General features: G+C 35.0%; 2 protein-coding genes and 3 long non-coding RNA genes across 7 annotated transcripts in view; 3 read left to right on the forward strand and 2 right to left on the reverse strand.

Moving 5' to 3' along the window:
- Nucleotides 1–1,066: 1,066 nt before the first annotated feature.
- LOC129748755 (uncharacterized) lies at nt 1,067–1,846 on the reverse strand. The gene is made up of 2 exons (XM_055743494.1): nt 1,484–1,846; nt 1,067–1,412 (listed from the first exon to the last, which is right to left on the reverse strand). The coding sequence occupies exons 1-2, from the start codon at nt 1,811–1,813 to the stop codon at nt 1,380–1,382; spliced, it is 363 nt and encodes a 120-aa protein (XP_055599469.1). The 5' UTR covers nt 1,814–1,846; the 3' UTR covers nt 1,067–1,379.
- Nucleotides 1,847–4,850: 3,004 nt separating this feature from the next.
- On the forward strand, nt 4,851–5,913 carry LOC129748838 (uncharacterized). The gene is made up of 3 exons (XR_008737846.1): nt 4,851–5,217; nt 5,279–5,365; nt 5,422–5,913. It is a non-coding gene; the product is annotated as an uncharacterized LOC129748838 (long non-coding RNA).
- A 4,853-nt stretch (nt 5,914–10,766) lies between these two features.
- On the forward strand, nt 10,767–11,661 carry LOC129748832 (uncharacterized). The gene is made up of 3 exons (XR_008737844.1): nt 10,767–11,089; nt 11,149–11,233; nt 11,301–11,661. It is a non-coding gene; the product is annotated as an uncharacterized LOC129748832 (long non-coding RNA).
- Nucleotides 11,662–11,877: 216 nt separating this feature from the next.
- The window catches only part of LOC129748774 (uncharacterized), a 39,674-nt gene continuing 33,447 nt past the window's right edge, over nt 11,878–18,104 (forward strand). For all 3 annotated transcript variants that reach the window (XR_008737813.1, XR_008737822.1, XR_008737833.1), the window contains exon 1: nt 11,878–12,134. This is a non-coding gene — a long non-coding RNA (uncharacterized LOC129748774). The remainder of the gene's footprint in view (nt 12,135–18,104) is intronic.
- On the reverse strand, nt 17,122–17,879 carry LOC129748762 (uncharacterized). The gene is made up of 3 exons (XM_055743506.1): nt 17,739–17,879; nt 17,436–17,675; nt 17,122–17,277 (listed from the first exon to the last, which is right to left on the reverse strand). Exons 2-3 carry the CDS (start codon nt 17,670–17,672, stop codon nt 17,203–17,205), a joined length of 312 nt encoding a protein of 103 aa, XP_055599481.1. The 5' UTR covers nt 17,673–17,675; nt 17,739–17,879; the 3' UTR covers nt 17,122–17,202.

Consider the following 18,104-nt stretch of genomic DNA (forward strand, 5'->3'; position numbering starts at 1 on the left):
TTGAATGCAAATATTTAAATTGTACCTTTTTATATTTCAAGTTAGTTTGCGCGTCGGGCACAAAGTAAACAAGTCGGAAAATTATTCGGAAACGAGTCATTCAAAGGCGTAGCTACAGGAGCACTTAAAAAGTCTTTAAAGTAGTAAGTTTATGAGACGTGAAATAAAGAATATGGTTGAAACTGATAAGTTTTCTCTCCATTACAGCAAGGTCAGATTTTTCGCAGCGGCTGATATCCGGCCAGTGATTATCCGGAGAAACTTTTGTCAGAACAATTCGAGTGTGCAGGATGCTGACCGAAAAATTATGATTTCCGGAACCATTCGAGGATGCTGATCATGCTGATTCGAAAAACATCCCCGTGCTGGGGATCATCGGATGCAACAACAATATCAGCCTGACGCTTTCCGAATGATTTTTATGTTCAGTTTTGTAAATAAATGTGAATTAAAAATGATACATGCAGCGTATTTATTCAAGACAAAAGCAAAAACCTTAATATTTAGAAAAAATATCATTATTTACGATAATAAATTTTAAAATTCACATCCCTGTGTATTTTTACACGACGGTTTTTGTGATCCAATCTCGTGCATTGATTTCGATCTAAATTTACATGCCTCAAAAATTACATCCTCGAAAAAAATACACCGTGATAGAATTTTACATCAAAATCGATGTTCCGTTTTCGTGCATCGTTTTCGATCTAAATTTACACGAATTTTTCTTGCTGTGTACAATTATGAACGGTACTGTATGAGCATTCAAGCACTCATTAACAAAGATTGATACTCCGCCGCCACTTGATTCATCACGGGTACAATGAAAAGATTGATATGCGTTACATATTTCATTTGCGTATAGCCACGTCTCAGAGAAAATAATAGCATCTATTATTTTGTTAAGTGCTTTTAGAAAAGTTTCAAATAAATCTATTTTATGCCTGCAGCTGCGAATATTCATGTACACTCAGAAATGAAAAAAATATAAAAATATTGTTTTTCATGCTTTTTCAAGCTTCACCGTGCCTACTCACTGAGTTATTTTTCAGCGTGTAATAACTGAAATATTTCTCGTCGAGAAATATCTCGGTTATTAAATTTTTTAGAAATATCTACGGCAGTGACATCTGGTGGTGGAGATCGGAATGAAATTCAAAGCGACAGTTGCACAAAAGAATTATTGCTAATTTTCTTTGGTTATTAAAAATAAAATTATTTCACTTTTAACGTTTTATTTGGAACCATTTAAAATAAAATAAAAATCCATTTTGAACCACAAATGTCAACCTAGTCAAAATTACACATTGACGAACTTAGGACCTTGGACCACAGTCACCTGTCTCGGGACTTTAAAAGATTTTGGAGCTACTCAAGCGTTATCCAGTACAGTGAAATTGCCTCAGGTTGCTCTGAAAATTAAAAAAAAAAATAAAATGATTTAATAAAATGTATACATGCACCTAATGGCAATGACACTTACCTGATACACAACAACTTCGACACCAAGCGAAACGATCGAATCGTCAAGAATTTTATTCTCGAGTTCCGGTGTCATGCGAGCAAGCTTAGATTCATTGAAATCGATTAACAGATGAATCTGCGGATCATCGGAAACCGACAAGAATTCTGTATCTGAATCGGGACCGGGAGAGGAAAGACGAAATCTTCCATGGCTTGAACAGCTTCCCAGCTTTCCCATTGACTGTAAAGATTTGTAGACGAGATTATTCACAGCGTAGCAACTGTCAATTATAAGTGAAATTCGATTACGATGTAGAATGAATTGGCGCCAAATCAGCGCGTCCCGCATATTAGCAAACAGTTGGATAGTTCATGCTTGTATAATTCAAAACAAGATGAACCTGCTCATGTACAACACTGATGTTCATCTGGTTGACTGTGAAAACAACATGGCTGACTTCGGCCATATTGGTAGATTAGGAAAAAGCATGGCTGCTTGATGCAGTGATTCCAGTAACATTGGTTTTGACGAGTTTAATCAAATTTGTATTAAATTTGTATTAAATTTTAAATGGCCTCGTCAAAAAATTTTAAGGTTCAAATTTCATAAACTGAATAAGTTTTGATGAAAATAAATTCAGAAATAAAACGATTCAAGAAAAAGTTGGATTTTGCAAAAAAAAACACAAACATTATGAAAATCACTATCACACTACTGAGCATAGATTATTAACCAATATTAATATCTCTAATATCATCACTAAAATCTTTTAAACATATCCCGCATAGTAAAGTATGATACACTTAAACGTTCGTATTATTCCATTCTGATTACATTAATAGTAACGTGTCAAATTGCATCTTGGCTCAATGTGTCTTTGCTAGAACGGAAAAATATTATTTCCGAAAGATACGATTGATATTCTTAAAACCAAAAAGATAATTTTTGCAACGCGATAAAACGATAACGAATTATTTTCGAAAGATTCAATAAATGGTCCCTAAAACAAATTGAAATTTTTTGCAACACGCCGTCCATTTTTCTGCTGGCATGTCAAAACACGTGGCTGAGTTGGCTCGGATTGTGAAAAAAATCTCCCGGCTAAGTTCGGAACAATGTTCAAGGAGTCGGAATGTTCGGAGATGGCATCTGCTCTGATGGTAATGGTGAGTACCTTACTTAAAGTAACTGTAACCAAAAAAGGATGCCTATTAATAAATATTCTTTCTTCCAGGAGCTGTAATAAGCCATTTTAGGCAGCTTCCGACGAGGGTGAAAAATCGCAGCTAGAGCTGCGATAAACGGATCCGATGGGAGCTCAGAAGGATGAGATGAAAACGGTGGCAACATTGTGGCCACCCAAGCAACCAAAATTCCCTTAAAAAGGTTCCATAGAAGCTTAATCAGCTCTCGTTTGTGTCTGAAGATAATGCTAATCAGCCCAAAATTTAAGTTCTTAAAGCTACTTTCAAGTTCGTTTAGGGGGCTGTAGAGAACGCTATTCAGCTTCTAAGAGAATGTCAAGAAACTTCTACGCACCGAAAAAAAAATCCAATTGACAGATTGCTCTGACAACCACATGTCAGATTGCTAGGTTGCCGGTCTATCATGGTCTATCTCATTGATTTTAATTATATTGTTTTGATTACAAAAGCTGCTTACACGCCTAGAGAATTGAACCGCTGCTCTCTAGGTTGCAATGAAACTCACCAGCCTCTCGACCAATCCAGCAATAGCTAATTGCCACTGTAATGATTAGTATTTAAACTTCTGTCATTTGAGATGATTGAGTGGGTTGGTCAATAGAAGGTACCTTATTTCGTTCAAAGGACTTTCAGTACACAATATGAATCATAACAAAAATTCGCATCATCAAAAATTTATTCGAATATCTTATTTAACATTTATAAGAAAAATTCGAAAAAATCTCGAATTCCATTTGTAAATATCAGTACAGATATAAACAAAACAAATACCATGACAAGAAATTGACAGACATTTTTGACATGTCGCTCAGAATTCCCATATAGGTTCTTTAAAACACCTTCAAGTATCTTAATGGTGCGCTTTAGAATGTTACGCGAACGTTATCGACCTTCTTGAAGAACATTTTTGACATGTCGCTTAGAATTCCCATATAGGTTCTTTAAAACACCTTCAAGTATCTTAATGGTGCGCTTTAGAATGTTAAGCGAACGTTATCGACCTTCTTGAAAAACATTTTTGACATGTCGCTTAGATTTCCCATACAGGTTCTTTAAAACGCCTTCAAGTATCTTAATCGTGCGTTTTGGAATGTAACGCGAACGTTATCGACCTTCTTGAAAGAAGTTCCATTAAAAGCGCTTAGAAGTTCTGTTATCGATAGTTTAACCTTTCAAAGGGCGATGGAAGTTCCTGAGTAACTTTTACGCGACAAGAGTCACCTGAGGTTCCCGTAATACATTTTTTCAGCCAAATGTGAACTTCGGAGTTCGGAGTTAAGTAAAAACGCGACTTTTGGTTGCTTGGGCAGGTAACACCATTCCTTCCGGTCTACATCCTCGGCACCATCCCAGCATCTTGGGAACATACAGCCTCAGTGGAACCCCTTAGGAAGTTTACATTTTTGGTGCAGTGTGATAGTGTATAGGTTAAATATTCTTAAATGTGTGAGGGAATAAAATTTTTAAAATGTGTTTAAAATGGTTGAATAAACAAATTTTAGCAAAACGAACTTTTATTTGTGTTTTTTTTTTATAAGTCCTATTATTATTAATTGAAGATACATCGTATCATCCCCATTTAATGGGTAGATCATTAAAAAAAGATCACATGTATGATCCAACCGGTTCGTTGCATTTGAATCGTTGTTGAATCGTAACTTTACTTAACAACCCGTTCACTGTATCGTAAAGTGTGTCCAAACGATAGCCAAAACGATTCACATAATCATCCTTAAATAATCTGATAACTATTAGGGTAATCTTTTGGGTGTCTCAGGAGAAAGATTACAGTAACGGTCATTTTATGATACTGATTTATGCGGGATATCTCTTTATATAAAAAAATCTTTTTCTTTTCGATATAATTGGAAAATTTCATAGAAAAATTTTTTATTCTTTAAAATGAATAATTTTGAATGAAATCAAATGTAATAGTGAATAGTTTTTATATATTTGGTGAAATCATCAATATTTATTTCATCAATAAGTATAGTCAATTAGAAGCTCGAAAATAAAAATTATGAAATATTAGTTGTATTTTAAATTTGAGTCGTAGTTGATGATAACACAAGTGCGAAAACTATGATTTAAAAATTGAAAAAATTTTAAAAATTTATAAATATTCATTTTCGAAGATTAGCATTGAATCATTAAATTCAAACTGCATTTTTGGCAGCACTGCCTCATCGAGAGCAAATCATTCTGAAGATGGCTACGGAACGGGTTTGCGCTGCACATACACGCTAAGAAATTTTTACATACTGAAACCGTAAAAAGTACATACTTTGAAGTTCGTTCCATTCTACGTGCGATGAGTTTCGGAGACTCGGTGAATTTTACATACTTTCCCAGTTCTTTATGTTTTTGAAGTTCCTCTCCGTTGAAATAACTACAAAGTATGTAAAATTGGGGATGACGGCGTTGTGCTTCTCACTCGCACCACCAGAAATTCAGTCTGTGTTTTGCATCCTACTTGCACGCACACAACATTTCCAAAACTGCCGGTTAAGTCTTTCCGAAAACATCAAGATTTCTTCACTCCTCTTGGTAAGTTTGAAAACATTTATTTCTGCTGTATGTTTTATTCAATTTTTGTCCATAATTTTAGGAAGGTTGTTGGTTTCCTCTAGGTCCCGAAGCGACATGCCGATTCCACAATAGTTCCGGCCGCAACCAAGCAAACAAAAAAGCATAAGTAATATTTCTTTTTTTCTATTTTAGCCATTTTTTGACCATTTCTTTCTTCTATAGGATTTACAACCTCACCGGCCAATCCCGGGTCTCCTGGACACCCAGCCCCAGAATCTACAGCCCAATGACCAGCCCAAGCTTACCGATGTCCTGAAGTGACCAACGCTTTAACGGTGGTTTCTGTTTTACCCATCATGCTACACACAAAAAAAAAGCATAGTAAAATTACTAAATCCGTGGTTTAAATGAACAACACGCAACCATATTTTTGAGTCAATAATGTTTTCTTCTTGATATTACCATGCGCATAGTAGTTTTACTTTGTGTTTATTTTGGCTGCGCATAGTAATTTCGACTACGTTCATAGTAAAATTGTCAATGAAATCATGGGTTTGTTTTTCATTGTGCATAGTAAAATTGACAGGTTTCATGATAAAACTATGATATGTTGTGATATAAATGAGTACATGTTGCTTGAATTGATAACCAAATTACTATGCACCATGGTATAACTATATTGAAGTACTATAGAATAAACACTCTTTGTGATTTTTTCGAGATCTTGAATAAATTTATTTTGAAACAAATTACGTTAATACACAATACAATGGTCTTCTTAGAACTATGATAATTTATTGTTATGCCCTGAAAAAAATAATAAACAAAAAATTAATTAACCAGCAATTCATAGTTTGGTAAATGTTCTACTTACGCTGGAATTGATTTGGATGTATTGGCAGTCATCTTGAGGCCAACGATCCAGGAAGGGGGCAAGGTTATTCTCCTGGAAACTGCGATTCTCCCGTCAATCTTCAGTGGTCGGTCAGAAGAGAGGTCCCCACGGCCGGGGAATCCGCGATGCTCAGATGGAACAGCTGAAAATAAATCAAAATAAATATCTACAAAAACGGATCGGTATATGTTTATTAAATAGTAACGAAAAAAACACAATATTACTCACCTGGGAGACTGCGTAGCCCGCCCCGACCAAAGTGCTGATTCTATTTCACACACCAAGTGCGCCGGTCACCTGGTTGGTTGGACAGCAATTATCCCATTTACGTACCCGCGAAATTTTTTTTCCGCATTACGAAAATCGTGACCGGCTGAAACAAACACTCAAACGTTGCACATAGGTAAAATTACTATGAATTTCTGATGAGCATAGTATTTTAAATGACGATGTTTCAACATTACCATGAGCATAGTTATTTCAAGAACACGAATCGTGTAATATCAGAATATCATGCGCATGGTAATTTTGACACGAGGAAATTACTATGAGCTGTCAAAGTTCGCATAGTAAAAATACTATGTCATAGTATTATCGCCCAGAATTTTGGTAGAAAATACTAAATCATGGTCGAAAATACTAAATGATGGATATAGTAAAATTATCATGACTCTGTATTTGAAAAACCCATGCAATTTTTTTCCGTGTAAATATCATGCGCATGGTAATTTAGACACGAGGAAATTACTATGAGCTGTCAAAGCTCGCATAGTAAAAATACTATATCGTAGTATTATCGCCAAGATTCTTGGTAGAAAATACTAAATCATGGTTGAAAATACTAAATGATGGATATAGTAAAATTATCATGACTCTGTATTAGAAAAACCCATGCAATTTTTTTCCGTGTATGGCTACTTCAAAATTATCCCCAGCGAAGAACTTCTCGGGTGAGCCAACGGAGCCAATATGCTTTAATTTCATAGTTTATAGACAATAAATTAGCATAATCCAAATAAAATGATTCAATTCGAGAGAAAATATCCCTGCTTCTAAATTTCTAATTTAAATTCAGAAAATTTCCTAATTTATGTAATTTTAACATACTTTTTAGTTCACAGAGCCCTACATTCTTTTGCGTACTTTCTACATACTCGTCCGTACCAGCCTTACTACATAATTTTTCGTATCACCCTTTTTACATACTACCCGAATAGAAAAACATTGTGAAAAAACCATGAATCTCACTGTCACAATACCATGAATTTCAAGGTTGGTACTATGAATATAATCGTACATGAAACCTTGAAAGCACTGTAAAATTTATCGTTTTCGACATTGAAATTTATGTTTTTGACCAAAATTACCATGAAAAAAGGGGGTTGTTAAGCAACTTAACCATGAAAAAATGAAGTTTTTTCCATACACCTGAAAACACAAAACTATAAAGTTGAAGGTTATTATAGCTTCCAGTTTTTCTAATAGGAACTGTGGATAACATTGTTTTCGCATGAATTTTCATTGTTTCTAGGAAGATGAAAGTCAATGTAATAATGTATTCTAGATCATGAAAATAAAATCCATGCAGTTTTTATTTTTATTTAAAAAAAAAAAACAAATGAGTTTAGTAAATTTTTGTATGCTCTTTATTACTTTAATTATTTCATCACTGTTTTATCACTGTCGTAAATTAAATGACATCTAAACTAAAGTATTTTTCCGGGCCGCTCTGATAGGTTGAATCTATACTGGGGCGCTGCTTTTATTTCGTTGACTTGAGCGTTTACTAGGCGGTTTGGGGCATTGGGCTCGTATCGGACCTTCTGATGGCATCTCTCCGGTCTTTCCAACCTTGTGGGAAGCCTCCAGTATCGACAACCACATCCTGCGCCGCTCATCTCCTCGTGTATTTGTGTCGCTGAAATTACAAAAAAAAGGTTTAAAGATTGTTTTTCTCTTGGTTTAGATACCACTCACACTTTGGATACAAAAATTAATCAAAACTACCGAAAAACCGACCGCCGACCGACCAAGAATTTTTCGTCCGATGAAAAATGTCCGATTTTGTGATGAAAACATTTCCTACACGAAAAAACGGAAATGTGTAAAAAAGCAAAAGTTTACCAATGTTCTTTTCGGTTTGGATTATCATTTTACCATGAACTTTGTGATAGCCTCTTGCCCTAGCTTACCCATCTATATGGATACACCATTACACTACTACACATACGCTATGGAGAAAGCTCTAGACGTATCAAATCGCATTAATGCAGAGTAATCTACGCCGCGCTCTCGAGCGGTCACGCCACGCATCGTGCTGGCTGAGGTCCAATACCACATGGCGACGAGGATTTGGACCTTAAAACGCGGGTTGTGAGTAAAATTCAATATAAAGTGACACAAAAAGAAACTGTGTGAAAGATTTTCATTTTCGAACCTGGAATAAAACGGACCTTAAATTACGTGCATAAAGGTAAGCAGTTAAAAAAAATAAAAAGGAATAACTTGTGACGCGTGCTCTTCATAAATTGCCTCTGCAAAAAAAAACAAGATCATGCAGAAAGTTTAAGCCCAGAAACAATTTGTGCGAAATATTTACTGCGTAGTATACTGCAACGAAAATAAAGCTCTTCAATGATGCCAAACCAGGGGAAAGCTCTTCGGCCGCAGTGTGTGTAAAACGACAATGAAAAAAATTGCTCTTCAATGATGCAACATATTAAGGTGGTACATTCTTTAATGTGGCAGAATAGCAAACAAAAATGCAACGCCATTTGATGAAGTAAAATCAAGTTATTAGCATGTGCATCGCTCTTGGATGATGTGAATTGAAAAAAAAAATAAAGCAGTTGCTCACTCTTAAATGATGTGTAATTATAAAAGAATATAATTCGCTCTTGAATGATGCGAAGAGATGTAAATATCTCATTGAAAAAAAAACAAACAAACAAGAATCTAAGAACAAAAATTTCTGTCTATCCGCTCTTGGATGATGCGATATTGATGAAATGTCAAAATATTGAAATAATTCACTCTTGGATGATGTGTCAATAGAAAAAAAAGAACGATTTTCAAAAACAAATTTTTCGATGAAACTGAGAAAACAATATTTCTTATCAGAAAAATAAAAGAAAATCAAAATTTTAGAGAATAAAGAACTCTACTTAAACGCTCTTGAATGTTGCGTCAGACTAAGAACACAATTACAAACTGCACAATTCAAAAGTACCTACCACAAAAAAAAAACCGAAAACAATAAAGATCACTCTTGGATGATGCTAAATATTATCAGATATTTGATTTGAAACGAGCCACCCTACCGAAACAAGAATGACAACGAATGTCGGATTGGTATTGGTGAACACAAAAACTGGGCCGAAAGCTACCTCAAATATGATATCATGGAAAAACATCGCTTACACATTAATGTTTGCAGCTAAACAAGGTGGTTCAAAAGAGAACAATTAAAAGATGTTGCTTTGATTAAGTTGGAATTTTAACCAAAAAGATAAGATCGGATTTGTCAATAAACTGAAATTACGGCGTCACAATAGCAAAAGATAACATCTTAGAACGTCTTATTTTTTTTCCAATTAATTTATGAACATGCGAACCGTTTCTCTGCATACCCTCGTATAACCATCCTTTTTAAATTGTAATATACTGTTTATTTGTATATTGTAATATATTGTTTAATTGTAATATAACCAGGATAAGCAAACGGTCCTGAAGTCGATGCAGTAACAGACTGTTTTTTTTACTTTGGACGACAATTAGAAAAAAAAATCAGAAAGCTGCAAAAATGTGGGAAAGTTAGAGTCACTTTGATGATATCTACAGTGATGCAATCAGATTCCAGGTACTTGCTTCACAAGCAACTCAAAACGGAACATCTAACAATCTAAAATTTGTATAAAATGATAAAAACTAATCTAAAACTACAGCACCATTGTGAGTCATTTTCATGGTAGTCTAATTACTACAGAAATTACATCGCTGTTAAAAAATAATAATAATAATAATTAAAAACGGAGACGATCATCTTAAATAAACGTACTACATACACAAGTCTACTTTGTCCTGCTTATCGTCTAGAAGACACTGATCTCAACAGTTGAAAAAAAAATGTTATTAAAAGCTCCATAATTTGAAATAACTAAGACTTCATTAATTTGAAAAAAAAAATTAAAAAAAAAATAATAATATGGCCGGGTAGTTAATTTATAAAATATAATGTTTATACTATGTTTAATTTGTTTGCGGACTCATCAATTTGTAGGAAACTAGCAGTTTAGAAATCGTCATACTAATTAAATAAAATAGTTCTTGCACGATGTTTTTCATATAATTAACAATATCAATTTGGAAAAAATGCTTGCTTTGGCAGTAAACTGAAATTAAGAGCGAATTGAACCACCTTAAACCTTGCCGTCGAATTTTTCTGTGGTTGTAATCTTCTTGAAATAGTGCCGGTAAGTTCGACATATTGGGCAAACTCTAGAACATGTAGTGGTGGAAGAGAGTATGAAACTCTCTGCAATTGTCATATTTATTATCCATGTATATTTTGATGTTGGATTTAGGATGCTAAAATGTAGTGAACCGAGTGAATCGGTGGTATGGTCGGTTCGGGCTATTGTCTCCTTATGCTGGTGTATTTGTGAATAAAGAACGTGTAGGATGATATTCGACGAACTTCCAAGCGTTGAACAGGCATGTTGTCGGGTTTGTCAGAATTCAAAATTCAACTTTTGATTGAAGAAACTGCACGGTAATTTTGATTTATTCAGAGACTGATTTGTTTCCGTTCAGGAGTCGCATCATGTATGAAGATGAAAACAACTGAGTTTAAAACCTTCAAAATTTTGAGTTGTTTTCATCTAGCGAGTTTCAAATTCTGTGACTTAGCTAAGACGCACACTTTTTCGAGCGCAAACAGATGAAAACAACTCAGAGCGGTTGAAAACAAAATTCATTGGTTGGACGGGGCGACGGGTAAAATTCTAAAATTTGTTTGATTGATTTGTTTTTATATATTTGGATCCCATTATCAGCAGCTATAACCAACGCAGCAGGCACTAACAAACAGAGGCTACCAGCCGCCCCAGTGACTCCAGCCAAACATTCCCCATGATTCAAGTAAGTAATTAAAATAATCATTTTTATTAAGTACGAATAGTTTTAATCCGTTTTTTTTTTATTTCAGCAACACCATGGTGTGCCGTGTGCGGATGCCACTTCAAGATCCATCCCCCCGAACTGAAAACCCCGAAGAAGAGTCAGCAGCCGACACGTTAATGCTTTGAGTTCATCATCTACCTTGCAAAAACGCTCGGAAACCAGATCTATGGATCCGTCGAAAGAGGACGACCAATTTCTAAAAGACGCGGGCAGCTTGGATAAACAACTTTGTTTGCCGGGTACTGATTGCAGGAGACAAAAAATTGCAACCAACAGATAAAATTGTAAATGTAGGTATAGGTTATGTAATTTAGGAAAATAAATGGTGCTCATCCCGCAAATGACTCGGTTTGATATTGAAATCGAAAAATTAGATTTATTTCTGCTCGAAAATTCCATAAAATTCTGAGTAGTTTTCGTTCAGACCATTCAAACCGAATCTATGCGTGCCCGAATGAAAACAACTCAAAATGCGCGAAAACCACCATTATTCAAATCTGAATTGTACCGCTCTAATCAAAATTTGAGTTTTCCCAGTTTTAACGAATTTTGAATTGTTTTCCTTCAAATCTGAGTCAAGGAGAATTAGAGTGTGGACAGTTGTTGGGTTTGGAATTGTCTCAACCGTGAACATATATTGTGAGAAATATCAATGATTAAATTAAAATTGTTTAAATATCCAATTTGGGACTGATCCGTGCAACACTAAATCATTTTCTATTTGCTATTATAAAATATAATCACAGTAATGACATCTACTATATGTACCTATGTATGTCGTTTAGTGATTCAAGAGTCATCGATGTCAATACGTGGTTCGACTTATACTGTGGATAGAATTTCGTGAGTTAAACTTAAGGTAACTGATCTATCATTAACGATTCTATGTGATTGACAAATAGAACCAATTACTAGTGCGAAGGTCAGCAAGAAACAAAAAGAAGTTTCGAATATGTAACCTGTAGGTAAAACTTCTATCATAAAAAAATGTTACATGTGAAGATTGGCAACAGTTTCCAACTTGTTTTGGTGCTATCAGTCTTCAATACAAGTAACCTCCGGAAATATTAAATTATTGTCAATATATTTGCTTACAGTCTTCGGGTCAAATTTGAATAAATTTACAAATTATGATAACGTAACCTTATTTTCTAGGCTATACGAACGACTATATGTATTTGCCTCACTTTAACTACTGTAACAGCTTGGCGCAGCATATTTCACTGAAATACCTACAGCAAACTAAACTATACATCCAACGAAATTTGCGCTTTAGACCCGCAACTACTATTGCCAGGTCCTAATTAGATTTTAAAGAATTTAGTGGGTTCCTGCTTGGAGACAAACTTACTATGCTAAGCTACAAGCAAAATAAACTTCTCAATTTTAGTTTCGATGGCCTACAGTTCCGTAATTAAAAATCTTTTAATTACTACACGAAAAAAAAAATTAACATTGGATCAACCGCTCATTACACAATCTAAAACAAATTAAGCTGATGGAAAGCAGGAGAATATCAAAACCTTACGATTTCGTAAATAATGTTGTTGAAAAAAAAAAGCAACAAAACTTATGAAAATTTTTGTTTAATAATATTGAAACATTTTGAATGACCAATAATTTTTAAATACGCTATTAAAGTTATAAATTTTGAACGCCTATTTTTAAGGTTTCCTTAAAATTAATCTAAAAACTTTATAAACATAATGATCCTAAATTCTGATAACATTTCAATTTATTTTCAACTAGCTGACCCGGTACACTTCGTATCACCCTTAAATTGGTTAATGGATATAAATGTTTAACTTCATCTACACGTGCTTGACTTCTTCGTGCTCGTGAATCGATTTTTATTAGAATCGTATTGAAACTGTTCGACTTGTGTCCCATTTTGGGTTGATTTTATATGGAGCAGTACCTTTCTATAAATTGTGAGATTCTTGAAATTATTTAACAGGCCATCTTGGCCCGATCTGTGCCTGATCTCACTTGGCTCTAATAGTCCGTTTATACGTGATGTTGTGATGTGATGTGATATGTCGCCTTCATTTATATATTGAAGGAGTTTTGACAGCGTTGATTTGAAGTTTCAATTTCAGATTAGCAACCCCAGATAATATATTAATCGAGATGAGTTCTGTTCTATCGGAACAACGAGTATACGAGGTCTTCAACCGTTTACAGTATTTGTAATTGTAATTGTTCTTTATTGATTTAACGTCAGCCCATCGATATAAAATCATAGTAAGGTTAAGAAAATATTTCTCAAAAAAAAAGAAAAAACTAAGTCCTTTTCAGTCTTTTAAATTAAAGATTTCTCCCATTTCAAAAATTGTGCATCATTTGTAACAGATACCTCGAAAGTTTTATTAGAAGGAAAATTTACCAACGAGTACAAATCATAGCGATGAAAACACCATTTTCACCAACTGGTAGCCCGAAAGCGATAGTTTATCATAGTCCATTCAATAGGAAAAATTGTAAAGAAAAACGCCTGTATGTTGGCGCCTTACGTCATATTAAAATCTTGATAAATTAATGTATAAATTCCAGTCCAGGTTTTAAAAGGACTGGACGTTTTCTGTATATTGAGTTTACAAGTTCATGGTTGTGAATCAAGGGAACTAGGAGTTTCACAATAACAGTCAGGATGGTGGGTGAATTTAGAAAAAGCAATAGTCATTCTTATAGTTTTGGTACCGAGTTCTTCAAGATTGAGCTAGTCACCTGTTGATCCATGAAGATTTAGCAGGATGGACATCATAAGTAATGGACGGATAACCTTCATTAGTCCTTTTGGTCGTTTTGAGTTTTTGAACATTCCTTTTGCTATTCAATAGCACTTCATTGTTACAGTTCGGAGCTGATATACACAGGATGCCATCGTTGCATTTAGTTTACTGCTTTAATCTTTTTCTTTTGAAAAAAAGGGGGATGTGATAGCCTCTTGCCCTAGCTTACCCATCTATATGGATACACCATTACACTACTACACATACGCTATGGAGAAAGCTCTAGACGTATCAAATCGCATTAATGCAGAGTAATCTACGCCGCGCTCTCGAGCGGTCACGCCACGCATCGTGCTGGCTGAGGTCCAATACCACAAACTTCACAGCAAAGATAATTTTCACAAGAACATTACTGTGATACCATGTTTCTGACACTTTTGGTAACTACGAAATACATTGAATCAACGATATTATTCATGGTAACCTTAAATACTATGATGATTTCATAATTTAAAGTGGTTGATGAGGATTAAGATATTAGGATAAAGTTTATTGTTCAATTGAATACCATTGTCCGGTTATATTAATACCATGGTCTTGGCTATTCGGGTAGTGGCTTCCTGCACTTACGGGTTGTTTTGACTTCTTTTTACATATTTTTGTGTACGATTTTTTAAGGGTGTAGCTCCTGCGAAACCAGGTAAAATTTTCAATGATATTCCTCAGAAATTTGCCTCATATTGTTTCTATTTCATTTCAGGTTTCGTAAGGATCGAAGTCGAGATAATGCCGGTCGGAGAACTGAGAACAAATTCGAAGAAGTTTCGAGGTTGGCCCAGGTAATTTTTTTGTAATCACGCCATCATTTTGGTTTTTAATTAATTTTATTTCTTTTTCTATTTCAGCTATCGTCAGTCGTTTGCCTGGATTTCCCCCGTAGGCGGATGGGACGATTTCGGTGTCAACAATCGGGTGGCTTCAGGGTCCCGGTTCCGTGGCATTTTTACGACCATTACGTGGGTGTATTCCTGCAATCAGAGCATTCCTGCAAGGACAGCGATGGGCAGAAAATAAAAGCTTCGGTCCCCAGCACTTAAAAGAAGGAGAGCTACAGTGATCAGTGTTTTAGAAAAGAAGTGAAATAAAAATATTAAGTGGTAAAATAAAAAATGTATAGAGAACATAAACTTTTTTAATTTTTTTCCTAATTGAAAACATCCTTAATGTCGCATCGGATTGGAGCTCACCCACACATATACAATCACTTTCCAATGCACTCACACAAAAGCACATCACACCATGACAGACGTCAACGAGATGACATGTCTGAAACGGGAAAATTCATTTCTACTGTATCGGTTGGGCCATTTTCCACTAGAAAACAATGGGATGGCTAGTAGGCGGCAAGTAGGATTCCTACTAATCTTTCTAGTGGTCCTACTATGCTTTTTATCAACCGGGTTGCTGTGACTCCCGGGAGGTTGGCAGACATTCTCGATTATCGTTGTGTATCAGAACTACCGGAGTTTTATGCTGGCTATCGAACCTTATCGAACGAGTTCCTTCCAATAATAGCAACAACAAACAGCAACCGCCAAAAAAATGAAAAAAAAGTGACAGCTTGAAATGTTTCGAATATAAATTTTAAGCGCAAGGTGATTTATCACTGAGAAATGTTTCCAAAGTATTAAAAAATAATAACGCGATACTTATTTTTTATTGACTGTAATAATTTATCGCCTGAAAATTACAGGATAAATACATAAAAGGTATTTTGATATTTTTTCTATTTCTGAGTGTAAAGAATATTCAGAGTATGCGGTGGAATATTACTTATTTTGGTATCAATTTTTACTAAGTTTTGAATAGAATAATCCATAATTGATTATTTATTATACGATTGGGGAAAAGGCTGATAATAGCAACAACAACAACAACAGCAGCAATAACAACAACCACGACAGCAGCAGCAGCAACGCAAATATAATCAGTTTGGTTTGAATATTTTGAGGAGAGTGGGACGAGGAGGAGGAATGGTACGTGTGGATATGAAAGGATGATGAGCGGTGATTTTCGAGGCAGATTCATAGCGAGTGTTTTACCGTTTTTAACTGGAGTCCACAGGGGCTTTGCGCAAATAGTGCGGGATGTCGTCCAACGAACGCACTTCAATCGGCATCGGCTCTTTTCGGTGTTGCAGAAAAAAAGTCCTTCTCGAGTACCACGCAGAGTGCTTACCGGCAGCGACGATCCCACGGGTGGCACGATGAATTTGGTAGTAGGTAGAACTGAACCTTTGCTGAACGTACACTCAGGCAAATTCTTAAGATGCGTCTTATGAACCGCTTTTTAGAGTGTAAAATTGATTTTCATAAGAGTCTTATGAAATTCTTCCAATTTTCAAAGTAGATTCTTATGAAAAATAGAAGAAGCGGCATTGTGAAAAAATAATGAACACAATCATTCCATCAGCCATTATTTTTGATCGTCCTACGAGGCATCAAACAGTAGTGAAACCATTATAGTTTTCCTAAAAGTTAAGTGATAATCTTATTCTTAATGGTAAGTTCATTTTTTGTAAACGTTGACATTATTTGTAAACTCAAACACATTATTTTTTGTTTACTTTTTAGCACATTGACCGGAAAAAAGTAAAAATTCAAAGGATCCGATGCGGCAGAATAAATTTGTTGGAACCGGGTATTTGTGTGCTGCTGTTAGTGATAATGATGTAACAACACGCAGAAAAATATCTTGTAGAAACAATAATATTTCGATCAAAAATAATAAAAATTTTGGTTGGGAAAAAGCACAAATATAATTGAGATTATATCGACAAAAAATATCGATTTATTTTGAACTTATCGATTTTGTTTAAACAATATAGACCCTTTTTGAAAGTGATTCATAATTTTTAGCAAAATAGCAAAAATTTTGGGTAAAACGTACGAAAGTGTTTTGGTCCAAAACAATTTTTTTTGCGTTTTTAAATAATTAATTCTGTCTGATTGACATAAATGAATTTATTAAATTAAAAATAAAGGATTTTTCTTCAAAAGAAATAAGTTTGCTTGTACTATTTAATCCAAAATTTATTTTTAATTAATGGTTTCACAATATACACTGTGTCTTTTCCTTAATGCTTTCCGCTTCCCGCTCTCCTGTAGGGCTGTTCTTCTGGCAGAAGCGGAATTTTCATAACGATTGCCTACGACCTGCGGAAGTGCGGAACCAGAAACGCAAAGGCCGGTTTCTGTTGGGTCGCGATATCTGAAAACAGAGGGGAAAATATAAGTTCAAATTGATTCGTGAACAAAATCAACCCCGTTTAGCCTGCCTGCCTTTATGGGTAATTTTCTTCGCCCCAGGCGATTCACAAGCGTATTTCGACAGGGTGAAGTCTTTGGAGATATTAGCAACTCACTCACCTTGAATGTATCTGATGTCTTCTGGGACATCTTCGAAATATCGTCCCGCTGGTGAGGCTGCCTCTGATGAAGGCATCGCTTCAAAGCCCGATTCACTCCATCAATCTGCATGCTACCGATGACTGTCCAGCAAGGGGGATTAATGGAATGACCCGCATAAATAAGGATTAAACTATTTCCCTCTATTTGTTGGTTGTCCTGTTTCGACGAACCAACTCCACTGCCGTCGGTGTCCATGGTCTGAAATAAAAGAAAATAAGGAACTGTTTTGTTGCAATTTTGATAGTAACAAAAATAACTTACCTGCACAAAATTGATTCAGCTGAATCAAATCTGATGTAAAACTTCCGAAGCCCAGGTTTTTGAACCCCGAACGAGCGGGAAATCAATCAAGGGTTTTGTTCGGGGCGCAAGAAAGAATTTAATGATTTTTTTTTCTTTTTTTCCAGATGACATTTCATTTATACACGCTTGGCTAATAAAGCATATGTTTCGAATCAAAACCACCCAACTATTCATTAGAAAAATAATAAAATATTTTTTTGTTAAAATGACGCACCCCTCTCCCATACACGATGGCTTGGTTTCGACTATTTTGTAAAAATAACTAAATGTTGGATTCTGTTTTGAATCGAATTTCATTTCAGAACTACTCACTAAAAGTGCATT

Source organism: Uranotaenia lowii, chromosome 1 (genome assembly GCF_029784155.1).
Source record: "Uranotaenia lowii strain MFRU-FL chromosome 1, ASM2978415v1, whole genome shotgun sequence".
Taxonomy (NCBI): domain Eukaryota; kingdom Metazoa; phylum Arthropoda; class Insecta; order Diptera; family Culicidae; genus Uranotaenia; species Uranotaenia lowii.